This window comes from Papio anubis, chromosome 15 (genome assembly GCF_008728515.1).
Source record: "Papio anubis isolate 15944 chromosome 15, Panubis1.0, whole genome shotgun sequence".
In the NCBI taxonomy this organism is placed as follows: Eukaryota; Metazoa; Chordata; class Mammalia; order Primates; family Cercopithecidae; genus Papio; species Papio anubis.
The window spans coordinates 27,492,572-27,520,392 of NC_044990.1; the positions used below are offsets into that span (position 1 = coordinate 27,492,572).

Here is a 27,821-nt window from a genome sequence, read left to right on the forward strand (position 1 = left end):
TGACTGATGACAAAAGGAAATTAAGATCCAGAAAGATGAGTGTGTGAAATATCTTATGTCAGCTTTTGAATAAATGTTCACAAACCTCTTGCATTCTGGCACTTTTGATACTGTTTAGTGACTAAAATGGACGTAAAAGGATCTAAGCCTTCTTTTGAGCTGGCCTCACAAAATGCCATTTTATTACATAGATAGAAATATGAATATAAAATGTTTATTTTGTGCACCATTCTCTCTTCCTGTTTTCCCTTTTAGGAAAAAAGCCACTTACTTAAAGTAGATAAGAGCTAGGAAATGAGGAGGCTAGAGAAGCAAATTGACTTGGAACAGGGAAAAAAGGAAAGATGAGATAATTTTAAAGACAAGAAAAATGAATTTGGATGTTTTACAAGAGTCAAAAATTTACAGTCAAAAGAACTAGAGAAGATTTTCATTTTAAGCAGATTTTAAGCTAATTCCTAAGAACTGTGTATCTAAGGCAGCTTCCATTTAGTTTGATTTTAAAAGCTGCCTTTTGAATATCTAATACCAATTATAAAATAAATGTGTGTAAGTAAAATAAAATAGTAACGTGTTTTTTATGAGGGGGGAAGTTGGTTGGTTTTATAAATTAAATGATCATTCTGTGGTCAGTTATTTTTATGTAAAAATAGTTGTTATATTCTAGGTAATAGAAATTTAGAAGCCTATTTTTCTATAGAAGAAAGGTTTTGCTATCTGCTCTTGATTTCTCAGACATTTGCTGCTTCTTAGAATGCTATGATCAGATTTTTATTAGAATCAAATTTTCTAAAGGCCACGATCGGCATTAGCTTCATTACTTATTTGCTTAGGTTGAGATTAACCCAATAGACATACTATCTTTATGGACCATTGCAAATTTTTTAATATCTAAACATTTTTAACTTTTTATATATGAATAATTAAGGAAACATTCAGTTATAATAAAATTTATTCCTGGCACTATGTAGGCACTCAATAAGTATTTGTTAATTGAGTAAATGGTCTCAGTAGATAGTTACATACAACATATAGGGAATCTCTTACTTTTTCTACTACCTGTGTTTTTCCTCAAAATATTTTTTTAGTTCCATTTCATCATGAAATTACTTGGAAACTGACACCAAAGAGATCACATTTGGGCACAGTTTTATTTCACTCAGCTTGACTCCAAAAGTCTCATACTATGGGAAAATAATCCATAACAGTAGTAACTATTGTGATCATATACTGCTACTACTTCTAGATTGAATGATTGTTACACTCTTGTCAAGGTCACCAGTAACCTCTGTGGCCAGAATGAGTGGTCAGTTCTCACTTGTCATCATACTTGACCTCAGTGTATTATTTGAACCAGCAGCATTCGACCCAGTATATTTAACCCAGCTTATTATTTCCTCCTTCTTGGACACTACTCTCTTGATTGCCCTTCTACAGTTTATGTATTCTCCTGTTTTTTTTTTTTTTTTTTTCCTACCACACTAGCACTTCCTTCTCAGTCTTTTTTTTTCTTTTTTAAGTAAAGACAGGGTCTCGCTATGTTGACCAGGCTGGTCTTGAACTCCTGGCCTCAAGTGATTCTCCTGCCTTGGCCTCCCAAAGTGTTAGGATTACAGGCATGCACACAGCAGTGTTTTTTGATGTGTATTAATATTTAATTTCAAAAGTATGTAGCAGTTAAGTGAGATAAATCAGTCACAAAAAGATAAATATTGCATGATTCCACTTACGTGAGGCATCCAAAATAGTCAAATTCATAGAGACAGAAAATAGAATAGTGGTTGCTAGGGACTAGAGGGAGGGAAGAGTGGGAAGTTATTATTTAATGGGTACAGAATTTTAGTTTTGGAAGATGAAAACTGTTCTGGAGGCTGGGAGTGGTGGCTCACGCCTGTAATCCCAGCACTTTGGGAGGCCAAGACAGGCAGATCACGAGGTCAGGAGATCGAGACCATCCTGGCTAACACAGTGAAACCCCGTCTCTACTAAAAGTACAAAAAAATTAGCCGGGCATGGTGGCGGGCGCCTGTAGTCCCAGCTACTCGGGAGGCTGAGGCAGGAGAATGGTGTGAACCTGGGAGGCGAGCTTGCAGTGAGCGAGATTGTACCACTGCACTCCAGCCTGGGCGACAGAGCAAGACTCTGTCTCAAAAAAAAAAAAAAAAAAAAAAAAAAGTTCTGGCGTTGGATAGTGGTGATAGTTGCACAACAATGTAAATGTACCTAACATTGAACCATACACTTAAAATGTGTTAAAATGGCAAGTTTTATCTGTATTTTACCACAATTAAAAAAAAAATTTAGTAAATTTTTATATTTATCAAAAACCATTTTTAAAGCAGCAGATACCTGAAACCAGAGCTTAAATAGTGTGGTAAGCAGAATTCTAGGATGGCCCCCAATCTTGTTACCTTCTGTTGTATATACCCTACATAATTTCCAGGACAATGAATATGATGAATTTTACTTTCACAATTGGGTTATATTGTATTGCATGGTACAGATGATTTTTAAGAAAGAGAGATTGTCTGGAATAAACCTCACCTAATCACACGAGTCCTTATGAAAAGAGACAGGGCTCTTCTGGAAGAGATTTGAAGCATGAGAGGGAAGTCAGCAAGTGGAAGAGTTTTCTTGCTGGCTTTGAAGATAGAAAGGGCCACATGGCAAGAAATGTGGGTAGGCTCTGGGAACTGACTGTGGTCCCTGGCTAACCACCAGCAAGGAAATGGGGACCTCAGTCCTGCAATTACAAAACTTAATTCTGCCACAACCGTAAGCTTTTGGTAAGAGGCCTCCAACCTCCAGATGAGAATACACCCTAGCTCACACTTCGATTTTTGCCTTATGAGACCCTGAGCAGAGAAGCCAGTTACACCATACCTAGACTTCTGAAGTACAAAACTGAACTAATGAATGGGTACTTTTTAAAACCACTGTTTGTTACACAGCAATAAAAAACTAAGACAAATAATATGAACTTTTTTCTTTTCTCATAAATTATAGTACAAAGGTAGACAGTTAGTGCTTGTATGGAGGTGCTGCTCCATAGGTTATACAAGTGGCCTAGGTTACTTTTGCCCTGGCCTGCCATCCCTAGGTTACTGCCAATGTATGCATGATCCAGGTTGGCTCACCACCACGTGCATGTGCTGAAGAGAATGGAAAAGGGCAGAAGAAGAAAAAGAGATGAGAGATTTGCCCACTTTCTTTAAGAACATATCCCAGAGGCCAGAGATGCTGGCTCACACCTGTAATCCCAGCACTTTGGGAGGCCAAGGTGGGCAGATCACAAAGTCAGGAGTTCGAGACCAGCCTTACCAACATGGTGAAACCCTGTCTCTACTAAAATGTACAAAAATCAGCTGGGCATGGTGGCATGTGCCTGTAGTCCCAGCTACTCAGGAGGCTGAGACAGGAGAATCACTTGAACCTGGGAGGCGGAGGTTGCAGTGAGCCGAGATCATGCCACTGCACTCCAGCCTGGGTGACAGAGCAAGACTCTGTCTCAAAAAAAAAAAAAAAAAACCACATCCAGGAGATTGTACAGATCAGGGGTCTGTGCTTTGACCTCTGACTGCTGCTTCTGTCACAGAGATGCAAACAAAGAAATGGGTAGCCATTGGTATTGTGTGACCCTCTATTGTAAGTGCCCCCCTCACCCCGCCCCCTGGTTGTTGTGATTTCCAGGGGATTTAAAGGGCAACACCCTTTTATCCCCCATTTTTTTTTTTTTTTTTTTTTTTTTTTCCTGTCTGGGAGCCATGCATTAAAGATTAGGCCAGTCAACATGTACCATAGGCCAGGCTCAGTGGCTCATGCCTGTAATCACAACACTTTGGGAGGCCAAGGTAGGAGGATCATTTGAGGCCAGGAGTTCAAGGCAACATAGTGAGACCTCATCTCTACTACTGAAATTTTTTTAAAATTAGACATGGTGGTGCATGCCTGTCATCCCAGCTACTCGGGAGGCTGAGGCAGCAGGATTGCTTGAGCCCAGGAGTTCAAGGTTGCAATGAGCTATGATTGTGCTATTACACTCCAGCCTGGGCAACATAGCAAGACTCTGTCTCAAATCTGCTTTAACAGGGAGAATTGAAAATGACCATGCATGCTCAGGGAAAGACATAGGCTCTGGGAAGACCTTAAATGTACATGTCAGGCTGATCCATAGCAAGGAGAGAGTCTACGACAATAAGAAAAAAATCAGAACAATAACAAAAAACAGCCAACTCTGGGGAGAGGGAAGAAACTGATTTCCAGAGTTTCTACGTGATTAGATTTAAATATCCAGTTTTCAACAAAAAAAAGATTATAAGGCATACAGAGAAACAGAAAAGTATTGCCCATTCAAAGGAAAGAAAAGAAATCTACAGAAATTGTTCCTGAAAAAAGACTCAGTGGTAGATCTACTAAATACAGACTTAAAAAAAAAAAAAATCCTGGGGCTGTGAAAGAAAACAGAAACTTTAAAACAACTCTCTTAAAGATGCTCAGAGGACTAAAGTCCCTGACCATCTAGCTAAACCATTGGGTATAGCCCATGAATCAGTATGTAATTGCACATGTGGCCATTTCTACTTCCATGCAGAGTACACAACTGGTTGCACTGCTTGAAGTTCTGCCCACTGGGAAGATTTCCCTTCACTGTTGTCCTTCAAGAATGTCCTAGAAAGGGGCTGTAGTGCTGCAGCTGTTCACTTTTGGGTGATGCCTGCATATCATGCAAAACCATTTGTGAACCAGGCCCCAGTCTTCTCTTCCTCTGTCAGCTGACTGTAGGGCACTCCCCATGAGGCCATAGGTGCAGGCTGGGGCAGAGAAGGCAGGGTGGCAGGAGTGGAGACCATGGGCATTTGAGCCACTTCCTCATGTAACTTACTTGTGCCTCAAGACCTGCTCGAGCTCGATCACTTCCATTTGATGATGGAATATTGCCATGCCTGAACCACTTTATGGCTAGATGAGTCAGAAAGCACCCAGTTTATGATAGGCAGTTAGGTCGCATGGTGACTTGATGACCTATAATCAAATGTGCAGTTTCCACCAAGCCCAGTAACGGGCCAAGAGCTGTCTCTCAAAAGGAGAGTAGTTATCTTCAGAAGATGGCAGGGCCTTGCCCCAAAAATCCTAGAGGCCTTTGCTGTGATTCACCTATGGGGGCCTGCCGACGGCTCCAAACAGCATCCCTATCTGCCACTGACACCTCAGGCACCGTTGGATCTGCAGAGTCATATGCCCCAAGTTTCAGAGCAGCTTGCACAGCAGCCTGGACCTGTTACAGAACCTTCTCCTGTTCTGGAACCCACTTAAACTGGCAGCCTTTCGGGTCACTCAATAAATGGGCTGAAATAACACACCCAAATAAGGAATGTGTTGCCCCCAAAATCCAATTAGGCCCACTAGGCATTGTGCCTCTTTCTTGGTTGTAGGAGGGGCCAAATGCAGCAACATATCCTTCACCTTAGAAGGAATGTCTCAACAGTCTCTCTCTTTCCATTTTTCTGCCTTCTTCTAGCCATACTGGCAGCTGATTAGATTGTGTCCATCCAGATTAAGGTTGGGTCTGCCTTTACCAGCCCACTAACTCAAATCCTTTGGCAGTACGCACACAGACACACCCAGGATCAGTACTTTGTATCCTTCAATCCAATCAAGTTGACACTCAGTATTAACCATCACACCTCCTTCATACCTTTGTTCACATTGTTCCTTCTTACAAAAATCACACAGGAGCATGCACACATACGGGTGAAAGCTTTCTGAATCTTTCCAGCCCTTCAAAACCCAATACTAGTTACATCTATTTTGAGACTCTTTGTGACCACTCCAATGTTTAAAAAAAAAAAACAAAAAACAAACAAAAAAAACCTCCCTCATTTCTTGTAATGTATATATTGTCAGGCTTATATCTCTTATCTGGCATGTTATTTATTGGTCTATATTGTTATTTGTCTTTTTTTTCTGTCTTAGAGTCCATCTTTAATAATGTAATTAGGTGCTCATTGTCTGCCAAGATTGTGTTGTATGCATTGATTGCATTAATCAACTTTAAATCTTAGAGAGGAATATGAGATTCATAAAAAGCTTCCTATCTAGTTAGTGGTGGATCTAGAACTCAAATGAAAGTTTTTGATTTCTAAAGAATAATTTTTACCTGTACCAAGATATCTTGGAATCAACTGAGGAGTTTAAACCTACAGATGTGTAGGCCCGCATCAGCCTTTCTCAACTGATTATGATACAAAACCATGACACAGTGGTAATATACTCTTTGTAGGCTACCTTCCCCTCCACTCTCCTCCCCGTAGCACTTACAACTGCCCCTTACATACAGAAATTCAGTAAATGTTTATTTACTTATTTTAGGCATGTAACAATAGAATTGTCTTTATTTCAGCACTTAGTCATTTCTAATTGCAAAGACATTGCCTTATAGATCCTCAAGTAATGAAAAAAGGGAGAGAAAGTGACTTTGTTATTTAATTAGCATATATATTAGCTAATGGTTATTGAACAATCCCTGTACCAGTTAGTGTTGTAAACACTCTACATGTGATTAACCTATTTAATCCTCCCAGCAACCCTTTCAGCTAGCTATTATCTTCATTTTATATACAAAGAAATTGAGACACAGGTTAATAATTCGCCTGTTACTGAATGACTCAGCTGAGACCTGAACTCAGGCAGCCTGGCTGCAGAGTGCATACTTCTAACAGTTACCTTACAGTGACTTCTCAAACATAGAGTACCTAAGATGGTACTCTACTCCTAGTTCAACAATGATTAGTTCCTCCAAACTGTGTACTTGCTTCCTGAAATATTTAATATATTTCAAAATTGAATGCTGAAAGTAATGTCTTAACTTCTAAAGAGCTAAAACCAAATTATTTTACCAAATACTGTACTCATAAATTTATCTTTGAACCTCAAGACTATCCCTGTCAAAAAGTGCCATTTAGCTTTACATGATTTATATTGCATGATGCTGGGGCAAACAGAACCTCTTTTGCTTTTAATTGCAAGATGTAATTTTTCCTCAGAGCAATGAGGGAACATGTTTTATTTCCTTTACTAATCCTGTTTTGAGGGGTGATTTCACTGAAAGAATTTTAAGGAGTGAACGATAGCACTGAGTATGAGAGGTTGAAAAAGGCTCTTTCTTCATTTATACTTAAGAAATACCTTAATTTTTATTACCCTAAATGGCAGAGGTGGGGTGGGGTGACTAATACCATTTGATTCTACTTTTTTGGGAAGAAATCTTAATCAATTGGTTTTAAGATATTTTTGCTAAAGATGATATTATTAGAGTTAACAACAATAGGCATAAAAAGTGTGTGCTTTAAACCTTAACCTAAGCACAGAATGTCCTTGTAAAATACCTTTTTGATTAACTGAAAACCAGAAGCCTTTTTCCAACTCATCTTACTGAAAATATTTACAGAATAACAAATTCAGCCATGGTAAGCAGAATATACTGAAAATAATTCAGTCTTTCCGTGCCTTAAATCATTGTAAGTATTAATAATACTGATTGTACTATATAGTTGTAGATTATGTAGAAGATAGAGTTGAATCTAGATTAGAATATGGCGTGGGGGTTGCTTTTTAAACCCATTACTTTATGTAAATAATTTTTAACCTAATATGTGCAATCACTATTCCAAAACACTGGAGATGTAGTGATAAGCAACATAGACTGTACCTGACCCCCATGAAGTTTACAGTTTCCTAGGAAAGACAGAAGATTAAGGAATTCGATGAAGTGAGACAAGTGTTGTGATTGAAAAAGAAAAAGAAAAGGCACTGTGGAAGCATATAGCAGGAGCATCCAAACCAATCCAGGGACTAGAAAATACTTCCAGGAGGACACTTACAGGGTGAGCCTCCTCTATTCTTTTTCTCTCAAAAATGGAAGATTAAAAAGTTTTATTAATTAGGTGTTTGGTTTAATCAGGACCATTTATTTGATATATATTATTAAGGATAGCAACAAAATTAACTCTTTTGTAATAAGAAAAAACATTACTTTTGCATTGAAAATACAGATCCATGGAAAATAATTTTGGCATATTTCCTCCAAGTATATGGTAGGATTATAGGAGGTTTTTCTTCTTTATACTTTACGTATAGTTTGATAATGTCAACATGAATTTCATAAATAATTATATAAGCGAAGTTTTAACCCCTTTTAAATTGTTTAGTCCAACTTTATTTAAAAATGTATAGTTGTTTTTTTAAATTAAGACCCTAAGCTCATTCAGGAAAGTGATATACCATAGTGTTTTTGGTGCAGATAAGTGAATTTTTAAACTAGTAAAAGCCAAAAAATCAGACATATCAAGGTTATCAGTACATCAGATAGTCCATCCGTTTTCTGAAAATCAAGGGAGTGGAAGAAAAGAAATGTCTAAAGTTCATATCATAATATAGAACTGGCTTAAAAGAATTCTGACATTCGGGATAGATAAGAAACCCACTAGTCCGAATGCAGTGGTGTTTACAACTAATTGATCATATCCCGTTATGGATTTATTTGTTTCCTTTCCACTCCCACTGCTTCACTTGACTAGCCTAAGAAAATAAAATAAAATATAAAAGAAACTCAAGGCAGAGCATCTTTATACCTTGAGGATTTATTTTCTTAACACTGTGAAAGAATGTCTAGAAAGGTCACCTTCCTTATTAAAAATAAAAACCAGACTCTCCAAAGTTAGCTTCATTAGAAGGATATCCTGGTGAGAAGGACAACTGAATCACAAACACAGAGATTTACCTTAGTTTAGCCTTGTAGTAACTTCTACTACATTTTTTGATTCAGGGAAGTACTAATTAAGCATTCTAACCAAGGGGCAAACCTTTGTAATTTTTTTCCAGAAGCGTGGCTGGAATGAGGCTAGGATGTCCAGAGAATACTTATATAATGTTATAAAGAAACTACCGTGAATTTATATAATCTCATTTACATGCTTTTGTACCATCTGCAGAAAATGTTCTAGGAAACAGAAAAGATCTTTCCTGGTTCCTTTGTTTGTATGGCAACATGTTGGATGTGATTTTTAGACACTACCTAGATATATAGAGATAGAAAAATCATTCTTCTCCACCTTATCTAGGATTCATTCTGTAAGTTTTCCCCTGTTATGGCGACAAACACTAGGCATAATTTCATTTTTCAGAAAGTTTCTTCCTGTATCTAGAGAAGTGTGACTTGTGCTCCTGACTGTGGTTATGGTCTTTGATTAAAGTGCATCCAAACATATCACCATTAACCATAAGAATCACAAAATAACATAATGGTTGCAGGACAGGATTTCTTTACAGGTATGTTATTTTCTTTGTGGCTCCAGAGGTTAAAATTATGACTCTACCAGAGTTGAGTAGAGTTAGCATTGGACTCTCTGATCCCAAAACCCGTGTGATACCATTGTTTGAAGATGTCGTTCACTTTTAAAGAATGAATTTTAATCAAATCCAGTTTCCATTCTTCATGGTTTAACAGAGTTCTGTCTTTGACATTCCCTTCTGCTTTATCATGTAATCCTTAAATATTTTTGGAAAATCCTTTTATCATTACAGTAAAATACCATCATATTTCAATATTTTAATATTATTTTTAGTCTTAATATGCTGAAGTGTCTCGCTTATTTGTGTCCAGTCTTCTGTGTTCAGTCACTTGCTAGAACACAGAAAACACAGTCACTGAATATATGCTCTTTTCCCTGGAGAGATAATTTATTTTAAATCCCTTTTCATGTCCTGAGGAACAACTCATTCTTGACAGTTATTTGAAAGACGTAGACCTTGCCTCACAGCCTAGTACAACAGACAGAAAAGTAACCCACAGTTAAAACAAAGAAGGCAATGCTAAGTGCTATGATGGAATTTACGTGGGAGGCCAGGGTAGGAATACCTGAGCAAGCATAGGGAAGTCATTGAGTGCTTAGGAAAAGATGATGCTTGAAGAAGTAAAAGTTAGCCAGAAGGAAAAAAAAAAAAAAAAATAGAAAAATATCTTCAAGACAGAAGGAACGGCATTTGCAAAGCCCAAGCACACAGAGATTAGAGGAAACGGAAAAGCTGTGATTAGAGAGGTGGCTTGGAGAAGAGACTGCATGGGAGAGTGTCTGAAAATGAGACTAAAAATATATGCTACTTTGTAAATACCATTATATGCCATGCTAGAGATTTCACATTTTATTCTGAAAGAAACGGAACCATTGAAGGATTTTAAGCAGGGGATAGTCAAAACTGTAGTAATAAGAATGAGACCTGGAGGCTCAGTGTGGAGGGTAATAAGAAACTAGGATGATTTACAAATTTCACAGTCAAAAAGAACTATGAGAACAACTGTCTCAGCAGTGTTTTTATTTTCCAAATATTTCTTTTAGATGATTAGCAGTTAAAACAACAACAACAACAACTTAGAATGAGGGAAAGCCCTTGCTTTTTTACTTTTTTTTTTAAAACAGTTTTTCTTAAGAAGCAACACTGCTTGAGGAAACGCCACCAAAGCAAAAGCCTGAGGGTATGGGAAAAGGCCCTTGCATGTTTTCATGTTAGTCTGTATCAGAGTAATGATGACAGAATGAAAGGTTATTAGATGTGCCTCCAGCTTTGATGTCCATTTGGTTTTCCAGTTCCCCTGGGAAGTGCCAGTCTTACCACATAAACTAATAGGAAGGGTAATGCTTTAAGTGTACAGGCCTAGTTTCTTTTTGGAAGAACCTACAGCAGGATGTGAACATTCTGTGTCAAGCCTCCAGGGGTAAGTTCTCTTCCTTTTATAGAAGAAAAGATTTCCAGTTAGGTGTGGATATGTTTAATTCAGGGATAATATATTTTGAAACCTTACACGTATGATTACTCATAAGCTATCCAGCTGTAACCGTTAAAAAATTGATATTTTGATGCCCAAAAAGACTAATAAAGCTTTAAAATTATAGGCCCAAAGAAAAAGTGACTAGTGGGAAGAAGACCCTGAAATTGCAGTGAATTGTAAGGCCATAGTGTAGTGCTCCAAATCTGAATCAAAATGGTATTTTGTCAAGCACAGCATATTATATAAAATACTTAATAAATGGCAACATATCTGCAGATGATATTCTAAAAAGCCTAGATACAGAGACCTTTTTACAGATAATTCATATGGCTAGTAGAACCTTAAGACATGTTTCTAAGGGTCCAGACCTTAAAGCACAGAAGCTGTGAGGAAACTAAAATATAGATACTGTTGTATGGGCAATCTATAATTAAAATTAAAAAGTTTAGCTATTATGTAAAAAGAGAACCTAGCGCAACCTGTGATGACATTAGCAGTACTGATTTAATGCAGTCTGCATGGTAGATGACTAGCCTGCTTTGTCACTTGAGCAGTGTTTTTCAATCTGTGGCCTTAATGTTTGATCCTGACAGGATTTGCGTCACTGATCCGTATCACTGCCTATGTGATGTCAAAGTGTGGGTGTTCAGTTATTGAGACATAGTTAACCTAATGTGCTGCAGTAAATCCTAAGTACTCTTTCCTACTAAAATAACAAAAGAATGATTCATCATTGTTCATATTAGGCTGATACTAAAAATAGTAATGTTCACAACCTGCTGCATTCGTGCACATTAATATCACAGCCTCTGCAGCTTTCTAAACAAGTGCACTAAAAATAATTTCTTGTTTAGAAACAGGTGCTTGGTAAACATGTCTCCTTCAAGTTTTCTATTTATATGCAGTTCAATTTACTGCTAAAGGTAGATTCTAACCATGAGTCGTTCTTCAAATGTACTCTACTTAGTGTTTGTCACTGATACATCTAATTGTGCTGCAAATCTAATCATAGAAATTTTCAGTTACTTGTACACAGATAAATGAAATTATCCACAATTCTGAATCATACTTAGGCCCCTAATTTAAGCATTCTGCTTTATCCAAACTTTAAAAAGAATAATAAATTTCCAAGGAAAAGAAAGGTCTCTAAACATCTAAGCATGAATAATGACCTTGATTTTTTCTGTTTCTTCTGTAACTTCCTTATTCTGTTCCCAAGTTCTGACTCACCAACTTGGTGAGTTCCTAGATCAAGGCCTACACTAATTGCCTGCCTTATATGAATAAATGTTGCCAGGTGTTTCATAGCCTTAATAAATAGGTATTCCTTATTAGTAGGGGGACCTTATATCCCAATTTGCCTAAGACAGTTCTGGTTTTTGCCTCATCTTGATACCTAACTGGTTTAACATTTGTCTTGGATTTATCATTTTAAAACAATATTATTAGTAGTTCATTAAAATAAGTTGTGATAGATTTGGTTGACAACCATTTTGAATTTCCATCTTCCGCCATGATCTCTAGTAAGTAGCTCATCCATCTCTTTTTCACTTTAACTTGTGGTTAAATCTTAGACAACCAAAATAAATCATTCTGTCTTCCTGACCCTTGCCAGAGCAAGTCTTAATTAACAGTCAATTAAAGTGTGCTTAGATTTAAAGGACCGGGGACTGACTACTTTCAGTTTCCTGGTGGTAGTGGCAGAAGTATTTGATGCTGCTGTCTTTGCTGGCCACTTGGTGTCACCAAGGCACCTACTGGAAGGACCAGTGGGAAGCATATAGGTTAAATAAATAAATATGAGGAAATTAAATATTTCTGCCACTGAATATATAAAAAATAGTTTGAATGATTTTATCACTTTTTGTATTGTACGAATCTGTAACTGTTATTTGGCAGTACTTTTTTTTATTTTGCAGTAAACCCTTTCAGCAGTAATGAGCTCAAAAACAAGGTCTAAATTTGGTGAAACATGCAAAAGAAAAATAAAGACAATTCAGTGAGATTTGTAAAAGTACTTAAAGTTTTTATAGTACTTAATATTGTAAAAATATTTGAAGTATTTGCACATCTCAATAAGAAACAAAAAATAGAACTGAGAATATCCTCCACTTAGCAGATATGCTCCCAGCTTACCAGATAGCACCTTAGAAACAGTTTTTCTTAATATAAATATTGTAGTCTTAAAATATTACAAAAAAGAGTCAGTTGAAGGTATCAGCAGCTTTAAGTTTATAAACCATAAAATACAACATTGTAAGCAATTTTATTTAAAAAAATTAAGATGTCTATTTGAAAGAAATTTTTCAATTAAATACCAGTGATAAGGAATTAAAGACAGGTATAGCTAAGAAATTAAAATACATACGTACTAAGAATATTTGTTCTGTTTATATTACCTCAATATTCAGATACTCAATATGAAGAATACCTTTAAATGCTCTTTAATGTACTTGCCTATGTGTTTTTTAGTAAAGCATTTTATTTTTCAATAGATTTTGTTAGAACTTTATCTCCTTCAATGTAATTAAAATATATCAGTCAATAAAGAAACATACCAAATTAGTATTTTTAATGATTTTTAGCCCCCTTTTTCACTTCAGAAGTGTTCCTGATTGGGTGATGATAATATAATTATCCTACCTCTGCTCTGTTTCTTCCTTCTTCCCGTCACCAGAGCTCAGCCAGCCTGAAAGATAAATCCCTGTCCCTATTACTACTAAGAGTTATTCCCAAACCCTCATCCATAAATGTAGGGAAATTTCATCAGTCTAGGAAATGGGAATAATAAAGATAATGTAGTGGTTTTTCATTAAGTTAAATTTATTCACTTAAGACTTTTTAAAAATTCTGAAGTTAAATCTTTTATAATGTTTGAAGTTACGGTATCCTCTCTTTATGAATTGATGTGACAATATAGGATAGACTTCCTTCTGTCTGTTCTTAATTTCTTAACTTTTAATGTCTTTACTTGGCCTAATGAAAAGCTGGTTAATGAGTCCCCAGAATTTGTTTTGAAATTTTGCTGGCACATAAATCCAAATGTTTGGGAAATACTAACTTAGAACACAGATAACTTCTGTATTGACCATTTTCTGGTTAATATCTAGCCTCCTAACCTTATCCAGGCACCCTCACCCCTCAAATCAATCCAAAACATATTTGGCCTTAGACTGATCCTCACATTGCTTTCCTATTAGCATGTATAATGTAAAGTAAAAGTTTTGTTGAATCGACATCTTAGTATAAGTAAAGGGAAAAATTATGAAGAAAGAAATTGGCTACTATCTGGTGAGATATGCAGGTTGACTAAGGCCTCTGAACGGGAAAAGAGGTAAAACCTGGGTGAGCAAATCAGAGAGAGTTAAAAGGAGAAGAAACAAGGTTTGATTTGTGCCCAAGGACAAAATTATAGTTTCTAATTCTTCACTTCCCTTATCTCCCCTCAGACTATTGGCATATTTCATTGTCAGTCACTACCCAGCAATAGACTCCCTCCCATGGAGCACCTGGTTGCAGATTTCATTGATCTTTCCTTGGTCCCTTGACTCTGTGGACATGTGTCAATTAAGCTCTAAGGTGCATGAGTTTAACACATATTATTTAGATGCTTATTCAGAACCTGCACCTTAATACTGCCACAAGAATCAGAGTCAGGGTCAGAGTCAGTCTTTTGAAGTATCAGATAAAAATAGATAGAAGAGTAGAAGTGTGCACCTCACATCCCATCCTTTTATATCTTAGTGACCTGAAACCACTCTTCGTTTAGCTGAATGAGTCTGCCTTTTAAATTTTTGGACATGCAAATGACCCTGATTATGATAATCTAACAGAAGCCTTAATAAACAGCTGATCTGGTTTGCCAGGAAAAAAAAAAAAATCAAAATCAACTGTTCTTACTTTTAATTTGCCTCATAACTAACAATCTCTTTCTGCAAATAAACTGATTCATCTGTTGTAGCTGTTCATTTTGCAACTATTTTGGAGGACGTGTTGCTAAAAGTTAGACATTTATGGATGCTTTACTGAATTTTATATATGGTAGAAGTCATCTTGGACTATACCTGCTTTAGTTTTTTGTTTTTTTTTTTTTTTTTTTTTTAAGCCAAATCATTGGAATCATGTTGTATGGCAGTGTGGGCCATACTTAAACTGCAGAAGGGAAGAACTAACTAAACCAACTTGACAGCGTGGTCTTGGTGTCTGATTTTAATCATATTTCAGATTACACAGAGCAGAGAGCTTTTATTGCTCATCCTCTAGTAAGAGCACAAGACTAGCCTCCCTCCTTTTTAAATTTTTATTTATTTATTTATTTAGAGACAGGGTCTCACTATTTTGCCCAGGCTAGTCTGTAACTCTTGGGCTCAAGCATTCCTCCCACCTCAGCCTCCCCAACTGCTGGGATTACAGGCATGAAGCAAGCCTAGCTTTGTTTTCTTGATTTTTTTAAGCTTACTCGTTTTTCTTATTGTTTTTTCTATATTAATTTCCCCTTTTCTTCCATTTGTCATGGCTTGGGTTTTGGTTTGGTTTGGGTGCTACATATGTCTTAAATCACCTTAAACTGTCTTTTGGAATGGGTTTAGCTACTAATTCACTGATTGTTTTCCATTATAATATCCCTTACTTACTAGAAACAGTTTAGGATCTTTCTTCACAGTAGTTTCAGTGAGATAAATATAGGTACATTTTGCTTTGTTATATGTAACTAGCAGATATTTAGGGCATAATCATGTTGGGTTTTCCATCCAAATGTCAGTGCTTTTTGTGTGCTTTAGGTGATATTGACTCCTACCTTGAGTACCCTTCTAAGAAAACTTAACAAGACTTAACTTCATACCCTTACTATTCTCCCATTTGCCACAGAGTTCTCATCCTCAGTGTTAGTGACGTGGTCACTACATTCAAGGACCTTTTGGTTATAGTGAGGAAAATACAGGATGCATGTATTTTTTGTTTCCTAAAGACCTTGTTAATTTGAGTATATGCATCAAACAATTGTTCTATAGGAATAAACACAGAAGATGCATTGAGAAGATTACAGTTTATAGGAATGCATTATGCAGTGACCAGCATATTTTTCATTTTCCCATTCTTGTTTAATTATATGACAATTTTAGCAAACTTAAAAATGTACCTGCTTATTTTTGTAATATCTCAAATATTTTGCAGAGAGCTATCTTAATAGCATGGCATGTCATAGCAAGTGTTTGGATTTCTTCATAACATTTTAACATATTAACTACCATTCCTGAACTATTGATTTTCAGATAGGCTTGTCAATATAAGCACTAGGACTGTGCTTAGGTGACATTGCTTAAGCACTTACTGTGAACCAAACACTGTTCTAAGTGCTGTACAAATATGAACTCACTTAATCTGCATAGTATCTCTCTGAAATAGAATAATTATTTCCAATTTACATGTTAGAAAACTAAGATACAAAGAGGTTAAGTAACTTGCAAGGTCTCACAGCTATAAGCTGTCATTAGAATTAGACGGGCTAGCTCAGAGTCCATGTTCTTCATCACTACCTTATGCTGCCTTATGTTTAGGCTATAACAAATTATAATAAAATGAATGATAAAATAGCAAAATAATAACAAAATTCCACTTGAAGACATTTTGATCCCAGTGGAAACAAATGTGGTTCACATAGTATTGACAAGGATAGACTAGTATTTTACCAGCTTGAGTGGCCTCACCCAGTTCATGTGGAAGCATAGTAGGCTACAGTAAAGAATTTGGACTTCATCTCATCACAATAAAGAATTGTCTCTGGGTTATAAGCAGAGGTGGATACAATGAAATTTGTTTTTTTTTTTTAGATCAGTTTAGCATTAGTGTGAGAGATGTATTGATTGCTAGGGACTGGGGGCAAGGAGACCCATTAGGAGAATACTGGAATAGTTCTAGAAAGAGCCTAGTGCTGCTAAGGCAATAGCAATGGAGTAGAAGAGAACATGGATTTGAGAGATATTTAGGAGATAAAACTGTCAGAACTCCCAAATAGATGACATGGAAGTTGAGATGAGGGGGAAAATAGAGTCTAGGATTATTCTCACATTTCTGTCTTGAGACTAACTTATCATGGGTAACACAGAGGCGGAGTGACTATTGATGGAAAAAATAACTGGTTTTGAGTTTTATGTAAATTAAGTATTATAGATATAGAGCTCCAGAAAAAAGTCTGGATGAGATACAGAATGATAATTTTTCATGAGAGTAGTAAATAAGATCATCTTGAGAGATCATGTAGATTAAGAGAAGTGGACCAAGAGCAAAACTCCCAGGAAAACAAACACTTAAGGAAGAGCAGAAGACAAGAAGCCATTAAAGAAATTGAAAAAGTATGATCAGGAGGTAGAAAGGAAACTAGGAGAAACTAGTATTTCGTATGTTAAGGGAGAATATTTAAGAGAGTTGTCAGCAAGATTAATTGGATTTGGTAAGTAAGAGTTTGATCTCAGTGACTTTTGCCAGTGCAGTCTCAGTAGAGTGGGCTGGATAAAAGCCTGATTATGGTGAGTTGAAATGTGATTTTTGGGGCCAGGCACCGTGGCTTATGCCTGTAATCCCAGTACTTTGGGAGGCTGAGGCGGGCGGATCACGAGGTCAGGAGATCCAGACCATCATGGCTAACATGGTGAAACCCCATCTCCACTAAAAATACAAAAAATTAGCCAGGCATGGTGGTGGGCACCTGTAGTCCCAGCTACTCGGGAGGCTGAGGCAGGAGAATGGCATGAACCGGGAGGCGGAGCTTGCAGTGAGCCGAGATCACGCCACTGCACTCCAGCCCAGGTGACAGAGCGAGACTCCGTCTCAAAAGAAAAAAAAATGTGATTTTGGAGACTTCCATTTCAAGTCATTTGGTAGAATGGATGCTCTGCTCTGGGTACCATCCTCTTATTAAAAAACGATCTTCTATAAGATAATCTTAATTGTGTTGTCATGCCCACAGAAAGTAAGAGACATGTCCTAGGGAATAGGGAGCAAGAAACAATGCTGGACAGTTGGTTATCCATTTGGATTAAAATGGAATCAGATCCTTTCCTCATAACTCACCCCAAAATTAATGCTTGAAGACTTAAAGACTTATGTGAAAGGATAAACTTAAAAATAATAATAAAGAGAGAGTATCTTCATGACTACAGAGTAGAGAAAGTTTTTTTAGGATACAAACACACAAAATGCTGACTATCAAATGATTAGTAAATTTGACTCAATTACAATTAAGAACTTCGGTACATCATAAAATATATGAAAAATAAGTCATAAACTAGGAAGAAGATATTTGCAACCAATGTAACCATAGAGAATTAGTATTCTGAATACACAAAAACTCTTCCCAATCTATGTTTTAAAAAAGACTACCCAGTCCAGCCTGGGCGACAGAGTGAGACTCCGTCTCAAAAAAAAAAAAAAAAAAAAGACTACCCAGTAGAAGAATAGGTGGAAAACATGAACTGGGTAATACAAAATAAGATCAAAGTGAGAGCAAAAATTTTAAAATCTAAATACCAGGTAATGGAGAGGTTCAGTAGAACCTCTTACACATGCCTGGCTGGTAGGAATAAAAATTAATATACTCGGGAAAAGTATGTGGCACTATCCTATAAAAATTAACATTCACAAAACCCTAAGACACAGCATTTCCTCTCTTAGGTACATACCTTAAAGAAACATTTGCACATGTGGGCTGAGAGACATATAGATAGCAGCAGTGTTCATGCTCCTATCTAAAGCATTAGATTGTCTTCTCTATCTACTTTAATTCCTTTGTTGATGTCATCCAGTCTCATTGATTTAAAGCCTATCTACCAAAGACTCTGGAATTTGTATCTCTAGACTAGGTAGGTATTTCCTTGAACTCCAGAATAGTAAAATGAACTGCCTGCTAGTTGAAATCTGCATTTGGATGATAACAGACGTTTCTAATGTAACATGTCCAAATCTGAACACCTAATCAGCCCCAAATATGCTTCATCCACTTTTGTGCTATTAAAATTAGTACTGCTATGAATGTTCTAAATTACATCGTTTGGTTGGTGTCATATGTAAGCATTTCCACTGCCCATATACTTAAAAGTAGAATTACTAGATGTTAGAGTATGCATATGTTCAACTTTAGCAGATATTGCCAGTTTTGCAAAATGGTTGTATCATATTCTTACCCGCAATGTGTATAAGTCATTTGAATTTTTTTTCATATAATTTAGATCATGTTTTAAAATTCAGCAATGGCTCTTAATTTACTCAAAGTAAAAGCATACAGTGACCTATGAGGCCTAACAAGAGTGTAACTCATTTCCCTCTTAATCACTCTAACCTCACTCCTTTTCTCCCTCTTCACTCATGATGCTCTGGTTACAGTGGTCCTTGTTAAGTCTTAAACATGCCAGTCATGTTCCCCCTTAGGGCCTTTACTCCCTCTGTGTAGAATGTTCTTCCCTCAGATATCCATATGGCTCACTCCCACACTTCTTTCAAGTCTTGGTTCAAATGTGACCTTCTCATTGAAACCTAAACTGATCTCTGTATTTTAAATTGCAATCTTCAATCTCCCCCCTCACCATCAGCCTGTCTTAGTACTTAAAATCCTTTTTACCCTACTCTGTTTTCAATTTGTTTCTTTTGAGATGGGGTCTCACTCTGTGGTCCAGGCTGGAGTGCAGTGGCAGGATCACAGCTCGCTGTTATCTCAGCTTCCTAGGCTCAAGCGAGATTCCCACCTGAGCCTCCTGAATAACTGGGACCACAGGCATGCGCCACCACACCCAACTCAGTTTTTGAGATTTTTTGTGGAGACAGGGTCTCACTATGTTGCCAAGTCTAGTCTTGAACTCCTGGGCTCAAGTGATCCACCTCAGCCTCCCAAAGTGCCAGCATTACAGGCACGAAGCAGCACACCCAGCCTCTCTTTTTTATTTTATAGCATTTATCACTTTGAAATATACTTTGTGATTTACTGAATATGATTTAGTTGTTTACCATGTTATTATTTTCTTCCTCTAGTGCCCAGAACAGTATCTGACACATTGTAGATAATCTATATGTGTTTGTTGTTAAGTGAATGAAAGCAAAAAAAAAAAAAAAGAAACGGAAAAGAGCCCAAAAGCTAATGACAGAATAAACAAATTATAGTTATTTACACAAAAACATAAATGAAAATGAGGAAACTGCAGCTATATGAAACTACATAGATGAGTCCTAGAAATCATAATATTGCACAAGGCAAGTTACTGGAAACTATACACTGTAAAATTTTTATAAAACTCAAGCAAGCAAAACAGTATTGTTTAGGGATATATGTGATTTTTTTTTGTAGGAAATTATTTTTAAAAGAAAGGTAAGAATAAACTCAAAATTCAGAATAATGGAGACATGAGTGGCACAAAGTGATGGATTAGATGGTGAAGGAGCACATGGGTGCAACAGTATTGGTGTGACCTGTTTCTTGGCTTGCATGGTGGATTTGAAATAGTCACTTTAATGAGTTACACTATTTTCTTTTGTGTGTATCAAATATTGCATAATCAAAATTTTATTTAAAATGTGAAAGTGAATGTAAGGTCAGAAAATAGAGTCATGTTATACAGTTAATGTTATATAGAGTTATGTTAGAAAATCCAGTTAAATAGAGTTATATAGAGTTATGTTAGAAAATCGAGTTAAATAAAGTTATATAGAGTTATGTTAGAAAATGGAGCTACTGTTACTTTTGAGAAGTTTGGCTGAGAAAAGAGTGGTCGCTGGATGGTATGACGGGGCAGAAAAAATGTGTCAGTCAGAGATGGATGGTATGCGTGGTTTATGTGTGAAAGTTTACCATGTTTCTGGGCACAGATGCAGTGGTTCAGAGACTGAACAAAGGTAAAGGCAAAAATACCTGACAGGACAGAAATGACCAGTGAAGCCAAGTCCAAGTGGAGGATCAGATCAAGAGTAAAAGAGGAAAGATACCTTTGATTTAGTGAAGGAACAATGCTGCTTCTGCAAATAGAGGAAAGGAATGAGAAAAGTTTGTATGTAACATTGAATTCAGTTTCATAACATCAGGAGTTCAGTTTCATGTCAAATAACGTGAAGAGTTCAATTTCAAGATATGGTTGAAGTCAGGTTGGGGAGGGCTCTTAAAGCGTAATGAGAATTTCTGATAATCACCCTAGAAAACAGGATAAGTGATTGACCAGGGAAAGGTTCATGAAAGGATTCCTGAGCAGTGCTGACAGCTGAGTTAAGACTGAAGATACTAAATTTTATAAACATGCCAGTTGAGTACCGCTTGATTTCTACAACTCAGGTATAAGAGAAGACTGATTGAACTTGAGATTTTCAGGAGATAGGGAAGTCAAAGGAAGACATGGATGGGAAAGGAAATCAGGCTATGAAAGCAGTGTTGGATCAGGAGAAAAGGGAGATCATTATGAAGAACAAATGTAGAAGAAAGAGAACTCGAGAGATGAAAGAAAGATATCATGGCCACATGAAAGTTTGAGATTTCAAAGATGAGATAATCGAGTTCTAAGAAATAAGTTCCAGGTTGTATCTTTGAACATGGGTTACTAAAAATACAATGAAAGACACGAGTTCAAGGAACTTTAAGCCTAGATTTTGGACATTAAAGTCATGCTAATGGACAAGAGTTGGGATGGAGAACAAAATTGAACACAGCACCAAAGTTGTCAATAAATGAGGACTCAGCCTTAAAGCATTGAGAAGGGGTAGAGGATTGTATGCACATATGCCGTGATCTCAAGGAAGAAGGAACTTTAGCATGAAACAGGAGCAACAGTGGTGAAGGAAAGTAGCCTTGGAGTATCTGCAGACTACCAGCACTGCTTCAGGAGAGGATAGGAAGTCTCTGCTCCTGGGGCATGCTGGGGAAAGTGTTCCAGGACATCCAGGCTTCATTTCAAGGCAACACAGGAACAAGTGTTCCGTAAAAAGATTGAGGATATAAGGGAATTTATTTATAATGGAAAAAAAAAAAAAAAACTTTCTAGTGAGCATAATGGAAACGATTGAAAAGAGATGATAAGTTAAATAATCAGTCAAGAAATGGAAATACAGCTGTGTGAAAATGTGAGCAAAAATAAGAAGGTGGTCTGCAGAGGCTTGCTTTTTGTTTAGGGGCTGAAGATCAGAGACATGGTCGGATTTACAGAGGGGCTGGGTCTAACGTTTGTGAGTACATTCTTTTGATACCAGGAGACTCCTTGCCCTTTGGTCTCGTTTTTCAGGGCAACCCTGCCTTTTCATAGGAATTTTGAGGTTAACAATTACCCTTCCCCACTTGTAAGAATAGACCCTTACTGTCTTATCTCCTCTGGGGTGTCTTACATGTATTTACTGGGACCTATTTCTCTAGGGTATCCTTTGCCAATTATTTTCCACCTTTGTGTGAGATGGGGCCTCTGAACGTAATTTACAGTTTTTGAAAAGTATAGCCTTATTATTAGATAATCCTGCCTTTTCCTCGCTTTGTGCCCTTGGCAAGTTACTCTGCTTCAGTTTTCTTACCTGGAAATGATACTTAACTTGTTAAGATTAAGTGAGTTAACACAAGTAAAACACTCAAAATGATGCCTAGTATATACTCTGCACTATATGGTTATTTTTGAAAACATGGTGATTATACTTTTACATACTATAACTATTATTTACTGAGTATCATCAACCAATATACTTGGTGCTTTATTTAATTTCATTCTCACAACAATGCTATGATGTTGATTAACCTTGTCACTGAAATAAGCTAAGACCTCAGAGAAGAGCAGTAAATTGCCTTGCTAATAAATACTGAAGTTGTTATTAAAGTATATCTTTTAATACCAAAATTCACTTTCTTTCCACTGTACAACTTGTTACAAACCACTGTCATTATCATTACCTGTGTATTTGTGTTAGCTGTTAATAAATTTCCTCTGAAGTTACATAGCACCATAAAGTAATGAAAGATCTCCAAAAGTTCTTATTCTTCTTTCCTGTTGTAACTGGACATCTTTGATCTCCTTTCTGGTCTCTACTTGTTCTTGGATAGAGAACTCTGAACCTGCACCTGAGGCTGTCTTTTCAGATTCATGGATATGAGTAAGAATGCCATCTACTGAGCACCTGCACTTTAATTTAAATCTTAAATTAAGAAAAAAAAAAAACAATGAAAGTGGTAGTCTTTATTCTCTTAAGAGGCAAATAACAGCCTGAAACATAAATCTCACCTTTGAGACACATGTCTACCAAACCTATATTGTATACACAATTATTTGTGTATTGTGGATATTCCTTAAGGATTATCGAGAATTATGTTATACAATGACATTTCAGACTGAATCTTCTAAATTAATAAATATTATCTCAAATTTTATAAATGAAAATTAGCGGCAGGCTACATGAGTAAAAAATTAGAAGATAGCACCTGTAGTGTTATTGAAGGTAAAGTGAACACAAAGAGAATCATTTACGTCAAATATATATTTCTGAAAAGTACACTTTGATAAGCTTTTGAATTGGTTCATAAGGAAATCTGAAAGATGTTCAAATTCAGGGCAGCAGCAGTAGAAATCATTTAATCATTTTTTTTTCCTGTATCAGAAACGTTCCTGCAAGCGGGAACGTTTGCTTTTTTTTCCCCCTTCCCCTTTCCCGGGTCACTGCAGGTCACGTGATGACTATCATGTGACTCGGTCAAAGGATCTTTTCCTCTTACAGCCTTGCAAAAGAAAAAAAAAAGACCGTTCTCCAATTAAAGCTGTTAACGTGTACTACGCTGTTTCCTTGTTGGATTTTCTTGTTCTCTGCTGCTACTGTAAAAACAAAATGAGTGGTAAGATTTGCTGTTTTCGAACATTCTGCTTTTATTTTAAGACAGAAAGCATTGTATTAATCTAAAGTCATGCCGTGTGTTTTTAAAAATAGATGCTAAATATAATCGCTATAAAAATATTTTAAATTGCCATGTAATTACAAAAAGGTTAGACTGTGTCGAGTTATTTTGTAATTTTATATTCCACAGAGTATTCCATTCTAGGATCTTTATTTTACTAGGTTTTTCTTCTAGAGCTGAAATCTGAAAATTGGCATCAGATTATTTGGAAGCCATTGTGAAAGCTGGCTTATAGAGAATGTGTAGCACAGCAGCAGCACGTTGCATTTTAAGAATTAAAACTCCTGGACAAATTTGTAATTTTATTTTTAAAAAAACTCTTAAATATGAATCAATATTAACAAGGAAAAATAAGGAAGAATTTAAGTTATACTAGATGAAATATCTTCTTTAAGTCAGTGATGGCACTTTTTAAGAAACTGGGGTGGGGAGCTTCTCAGATTTCTTAAGACAATTGGTTAGAATTGTTGACTCTTCTGCAGGTTTTTGAAATAGGAAATGTATGCTTAATAGCTCCATGATTGGGGTAAATCATGCTCAAATCACATAGATTATAAAGGAGCTGCTAGGTGTATACACAGTTGTTCGGGTATTGCTACTCTTGTGCCAAGTATACATTTGACAATACGATCTGAGTTTCTTCCTTGGGACAAAATCTCCCTCACTGCATACAAATTTAAGTCAGTTTATAGTTAATCTTCTGTTACTTTCTAAATTAAGAAGTATTGTTGGAACTAAGGAGCTAATCATTTACATCATTAAATATGCAAGGCTTTAAGGTTTTGCTACTATAGACACAGGAATAACAACAGACATGAGATGCTGTAAATGCTGCAGTTCTAAACATCGATACTTGTATTTATTATGTTTATACAATAGGGGTTTGCATTCAGTGTTGAATGTTACTTCACAACAATATTTTAGGCATTAAATGTGATACCGTTAAATTGTCTTTTTAAAAAATAATCTGGCTGGGCATGGTGGCTCACACCTGTAATCCTAGCACTTTGGGAGCCCGAGGCAGGTGGATCACTTGAGGTCAGGAGTTCAAGTTCCTCATGGCCAACATGAGGAACTCCCATCTCTACTAAAAATACAAAAATTAGCCGAGCTGAGATCATGCCACTGCATCCAGCCTGGGCAACAGAGTGAGACTCCGTCTCAAATAAATAATAATTTAAAAAACCTATTAAATGACGCGTTTATATTTGGAATTTTGGCTAGGCACAGTAGCTCACGCCTGTAATCCCAGTATTTTGGGAGGCCGAGGCTGGCAGATCACTCAGGCCAGGAGTTCAGGACCAGCCTGGCCTACATGGGGAAACCCCGTCTCTACTAAAAATACAAAAATTAGCTGGGCTTGGTGGTGCCCACACCTGTACTCCCAGCTACTCAGGAGGCTGAAGCAGAAGAATCACTTGAACCCAGGAGGAAGAGGTTGCATTGAGCTGAGATAGTGCCACTGCACTGCAGCCGGGCAACAGTGAAACTCCATCTAAAAAAAAAAAAAAAAAAAAAAATCTAAACATGTACCATTTCTGCCTCAGGATAAAAAAAAAATTACTTGCTAGAGTGAAAGGATTACTTCGTAAAGAAGTAAGTTAATCAGTCTTTTTCCTGGGCTACATCTAGTAATATATTTACTGCTGGTTTATTTTAGGTTACATTTCTGTTTTCAGCATCACACTTAGATGTAATTAAAAAACAAAGTAGAATTTTGTATTACCAAATTATAAACTATTTTAGCGGCTATCAAAGTATAAAATGGTTTGAATTGTAACTACATATATATTCATGTTTCTGGTAAAAGGAGGGCAACTTGAAGCAATTATGTGATTTTACTATTTTGAATGTAATTAGCAATAACTTATTACTCTGATGGCAAAACAAAAACACCTGTTCTAATGACTCGCTCTAAGGATTAAATTTGACAGCATATAAAAGGACCCACAGTAAAAGTGCAAATGCTAATGGTGTTTATTAAGATTAGAAATATGATTTTCAGTGAATTCTGTCAAGTTCTCGCTGAATTTCACATACTATAAATAATATCTAAGCCACCTGTAAGGATTCAGGAAGTTAGTTTATTGTAATTTTATTTAAATTAGCTAATGGAAGTAAACCAGCGTTAGTTTAAAACAGTCCTCATTTCTCTTGAGTCTAGAAATATAGAAACTAAAAGGTGAGTTTTATATGAAGCTTTTCTGCCTAGAGGTATAAAGCAGCTCACAGGTTTTATCCAGTAAATTAATAGGTAATGTTTGCTTAAACTTAAGAAAGTTTTATTCTTTCTCTCATGTTTTTAAGGATGTAAAGACAACAAAGGCTTTAATTTTCCTTAGAGGCTTTACAGCATAGTTCTTAAGCCTCAAATTTTATCAGTTGCCAATACTGCATAGTAGTTTAATGTTTACTAAAAATGTGGTAAGGATATGTCCTTAGAAATGAAACTACCTGGTTTTGAATCCCACTTCTACCACTTGGGGAGCTTAACCTCTCTGTGCCTCAGTGTCCACATCTAGAAAATGGGGATGATGATGATATTTGCCTGATAGAATGATTATGAGGAGAAAAAAATATGCAAAAGGCCTGGCACATAGTTAGTATTAGTTATATATAATTAAGATAATATTCTGGACAACTTCATGTATTTGGTGGTGGGCTTGTTTTGGATGGGAAGACTATCTTGTTGAAAAGTTCTTTTCAGCCAGATATTATATGTGTAATTTAGTGTTCTACATAAACACTTCTTACTTTCTCTCAACCACTTCAGTCTTATCCCTACTTCTCTTCTCCTCCCCACCTCTTCTGTCTTTTCTCTCCCCTCCCGCTTTCTCCCATTTCTCCACATCGTTCCTCCTCCCCCTTACCCTTCTGTTTTCTCCTCTCCCTCCCTTGTTGTCTTCTCTTCACTCTCTCCTTAATTGCCTCTTGTCCCCTTTCTTATCCCTCCGTTTTCTTCTCTTAACTCTTGCTCTCCCCTTCTTCTCTCCCCTCTTGCCTTTCTCCTCTCCTTGCTTCCCCCTTTTTTCTCCACTTTCCCCACTTTCCTTACTCCTTTTTAGTATTTTCCCTCATACCCCCTTTCTTTTGTATTCTCTTTTCTCTTCCCTAGCTCTCTCATCTCCCTAGCCCTAATTTTACCACCACTCTGTGGTTCTGTCCTCACCCCTTGCCTTCGCTAGAAAGGGCAGAATGGCTGTAATCCGGATTTGCTGTGACCTCCATGCCCTTTATTCTGGTTTTCTGAAGTATGTATAATATTAACAAAGTTATTTGTTTTCTACCCTACAATTAAGCTTTTCGTCCTTCATTTCTTTTATAGCTGAGAGCCATTATATAATGGTAGATTATAATTCTGCATATAAAAGAGATCCTTTTTGCTTTACATTCTTCATCAGACCTTTGTTCTTATTTCCTTAGAAATAAGTAATTTCTTTGAAAAGGTTTCATTTCAGGTTATTAAAAACCGGTGGGCATGAGGGGACACTGCAGTGTAGAGTTACAGGAAGAAAGGAACTGAAAGGGGGTAAGAGACTTTTTTAAAAGTTACATAAAGCAACTAAGATTTTAGTTCCTAGAAAGAACAAAACACACCTTCTCCAAATGCTTCTTTTGTTCCCAGAAACGTTAAAAGAGAAGGTAAACTAGAGATAATAGTTATAAAAGTTAATTGGAAAACCTAACACTGTAAAAGTGAAAGGAAGTGTAGAATGAGAGAAGCTGAATTTTCCTTTTTAGAACTTTTTAGTGTGAGAAACAAAAAAAATTTTTTTTTCCTTTGGGTAAATACACGTGTGGCATTTTTCTTTGTTCTTAAGCTGCTATAGACATGAGTCACGCATTACAGTGTTTTAACCCTAGCAAAGCAGGTTCCAAATTTGTAACTATTCTTCCTCTTGCTTTTTTATTTTGTCCCTGTTATTTTTGAAAATTTTGCCTTTTGTATTTTTCATTGATTTTTATATGCAGAGTTTAGTTTGATTTTTCTCTAGGTCAGTGTTTCTAAACTTACACTATTATAAGAGTCACCTGGGATAATTGTAAAGTGAATATAATGATTCAAGACCCCATTGACTAAGAATCTGTAGGAGAGCCTGTTAA

At 36.5% G+C, this 27,821-nt stretch overlaps 1 protein-coding gene across 3 annotated transcripts in view; it reads left to right on the forward strand.

Annotated features, from left to right (window-relative positions):
- FNDC3A (fibronectin type III domain containing 3A) overlaps positions 1-27,821 on the forward strand; it is a 218,322-nt gene that overhangs the window by 101,713 nt on the left and 88,788 nt on the right. The window contains exon 1 of one of the 3 annotated variants that reach the window (XM_003913873.5): positions 19,640-23,657. The exons of the other annotated variants lie outside the window; for them this stretch is intronic. Within the exon in view, the coding sequence (XP_003913922.1) occupies positions 23,651-23,657 (7 nt within the window). The 5' untranslated portion in view covers positions 19,640-23,650. Of the gene's footprint in view, positions 1-19,639; positions 23,658-27,821 lie in introns of those variants that run through there. 3 annotated transcript variants of the gene reach the window in all.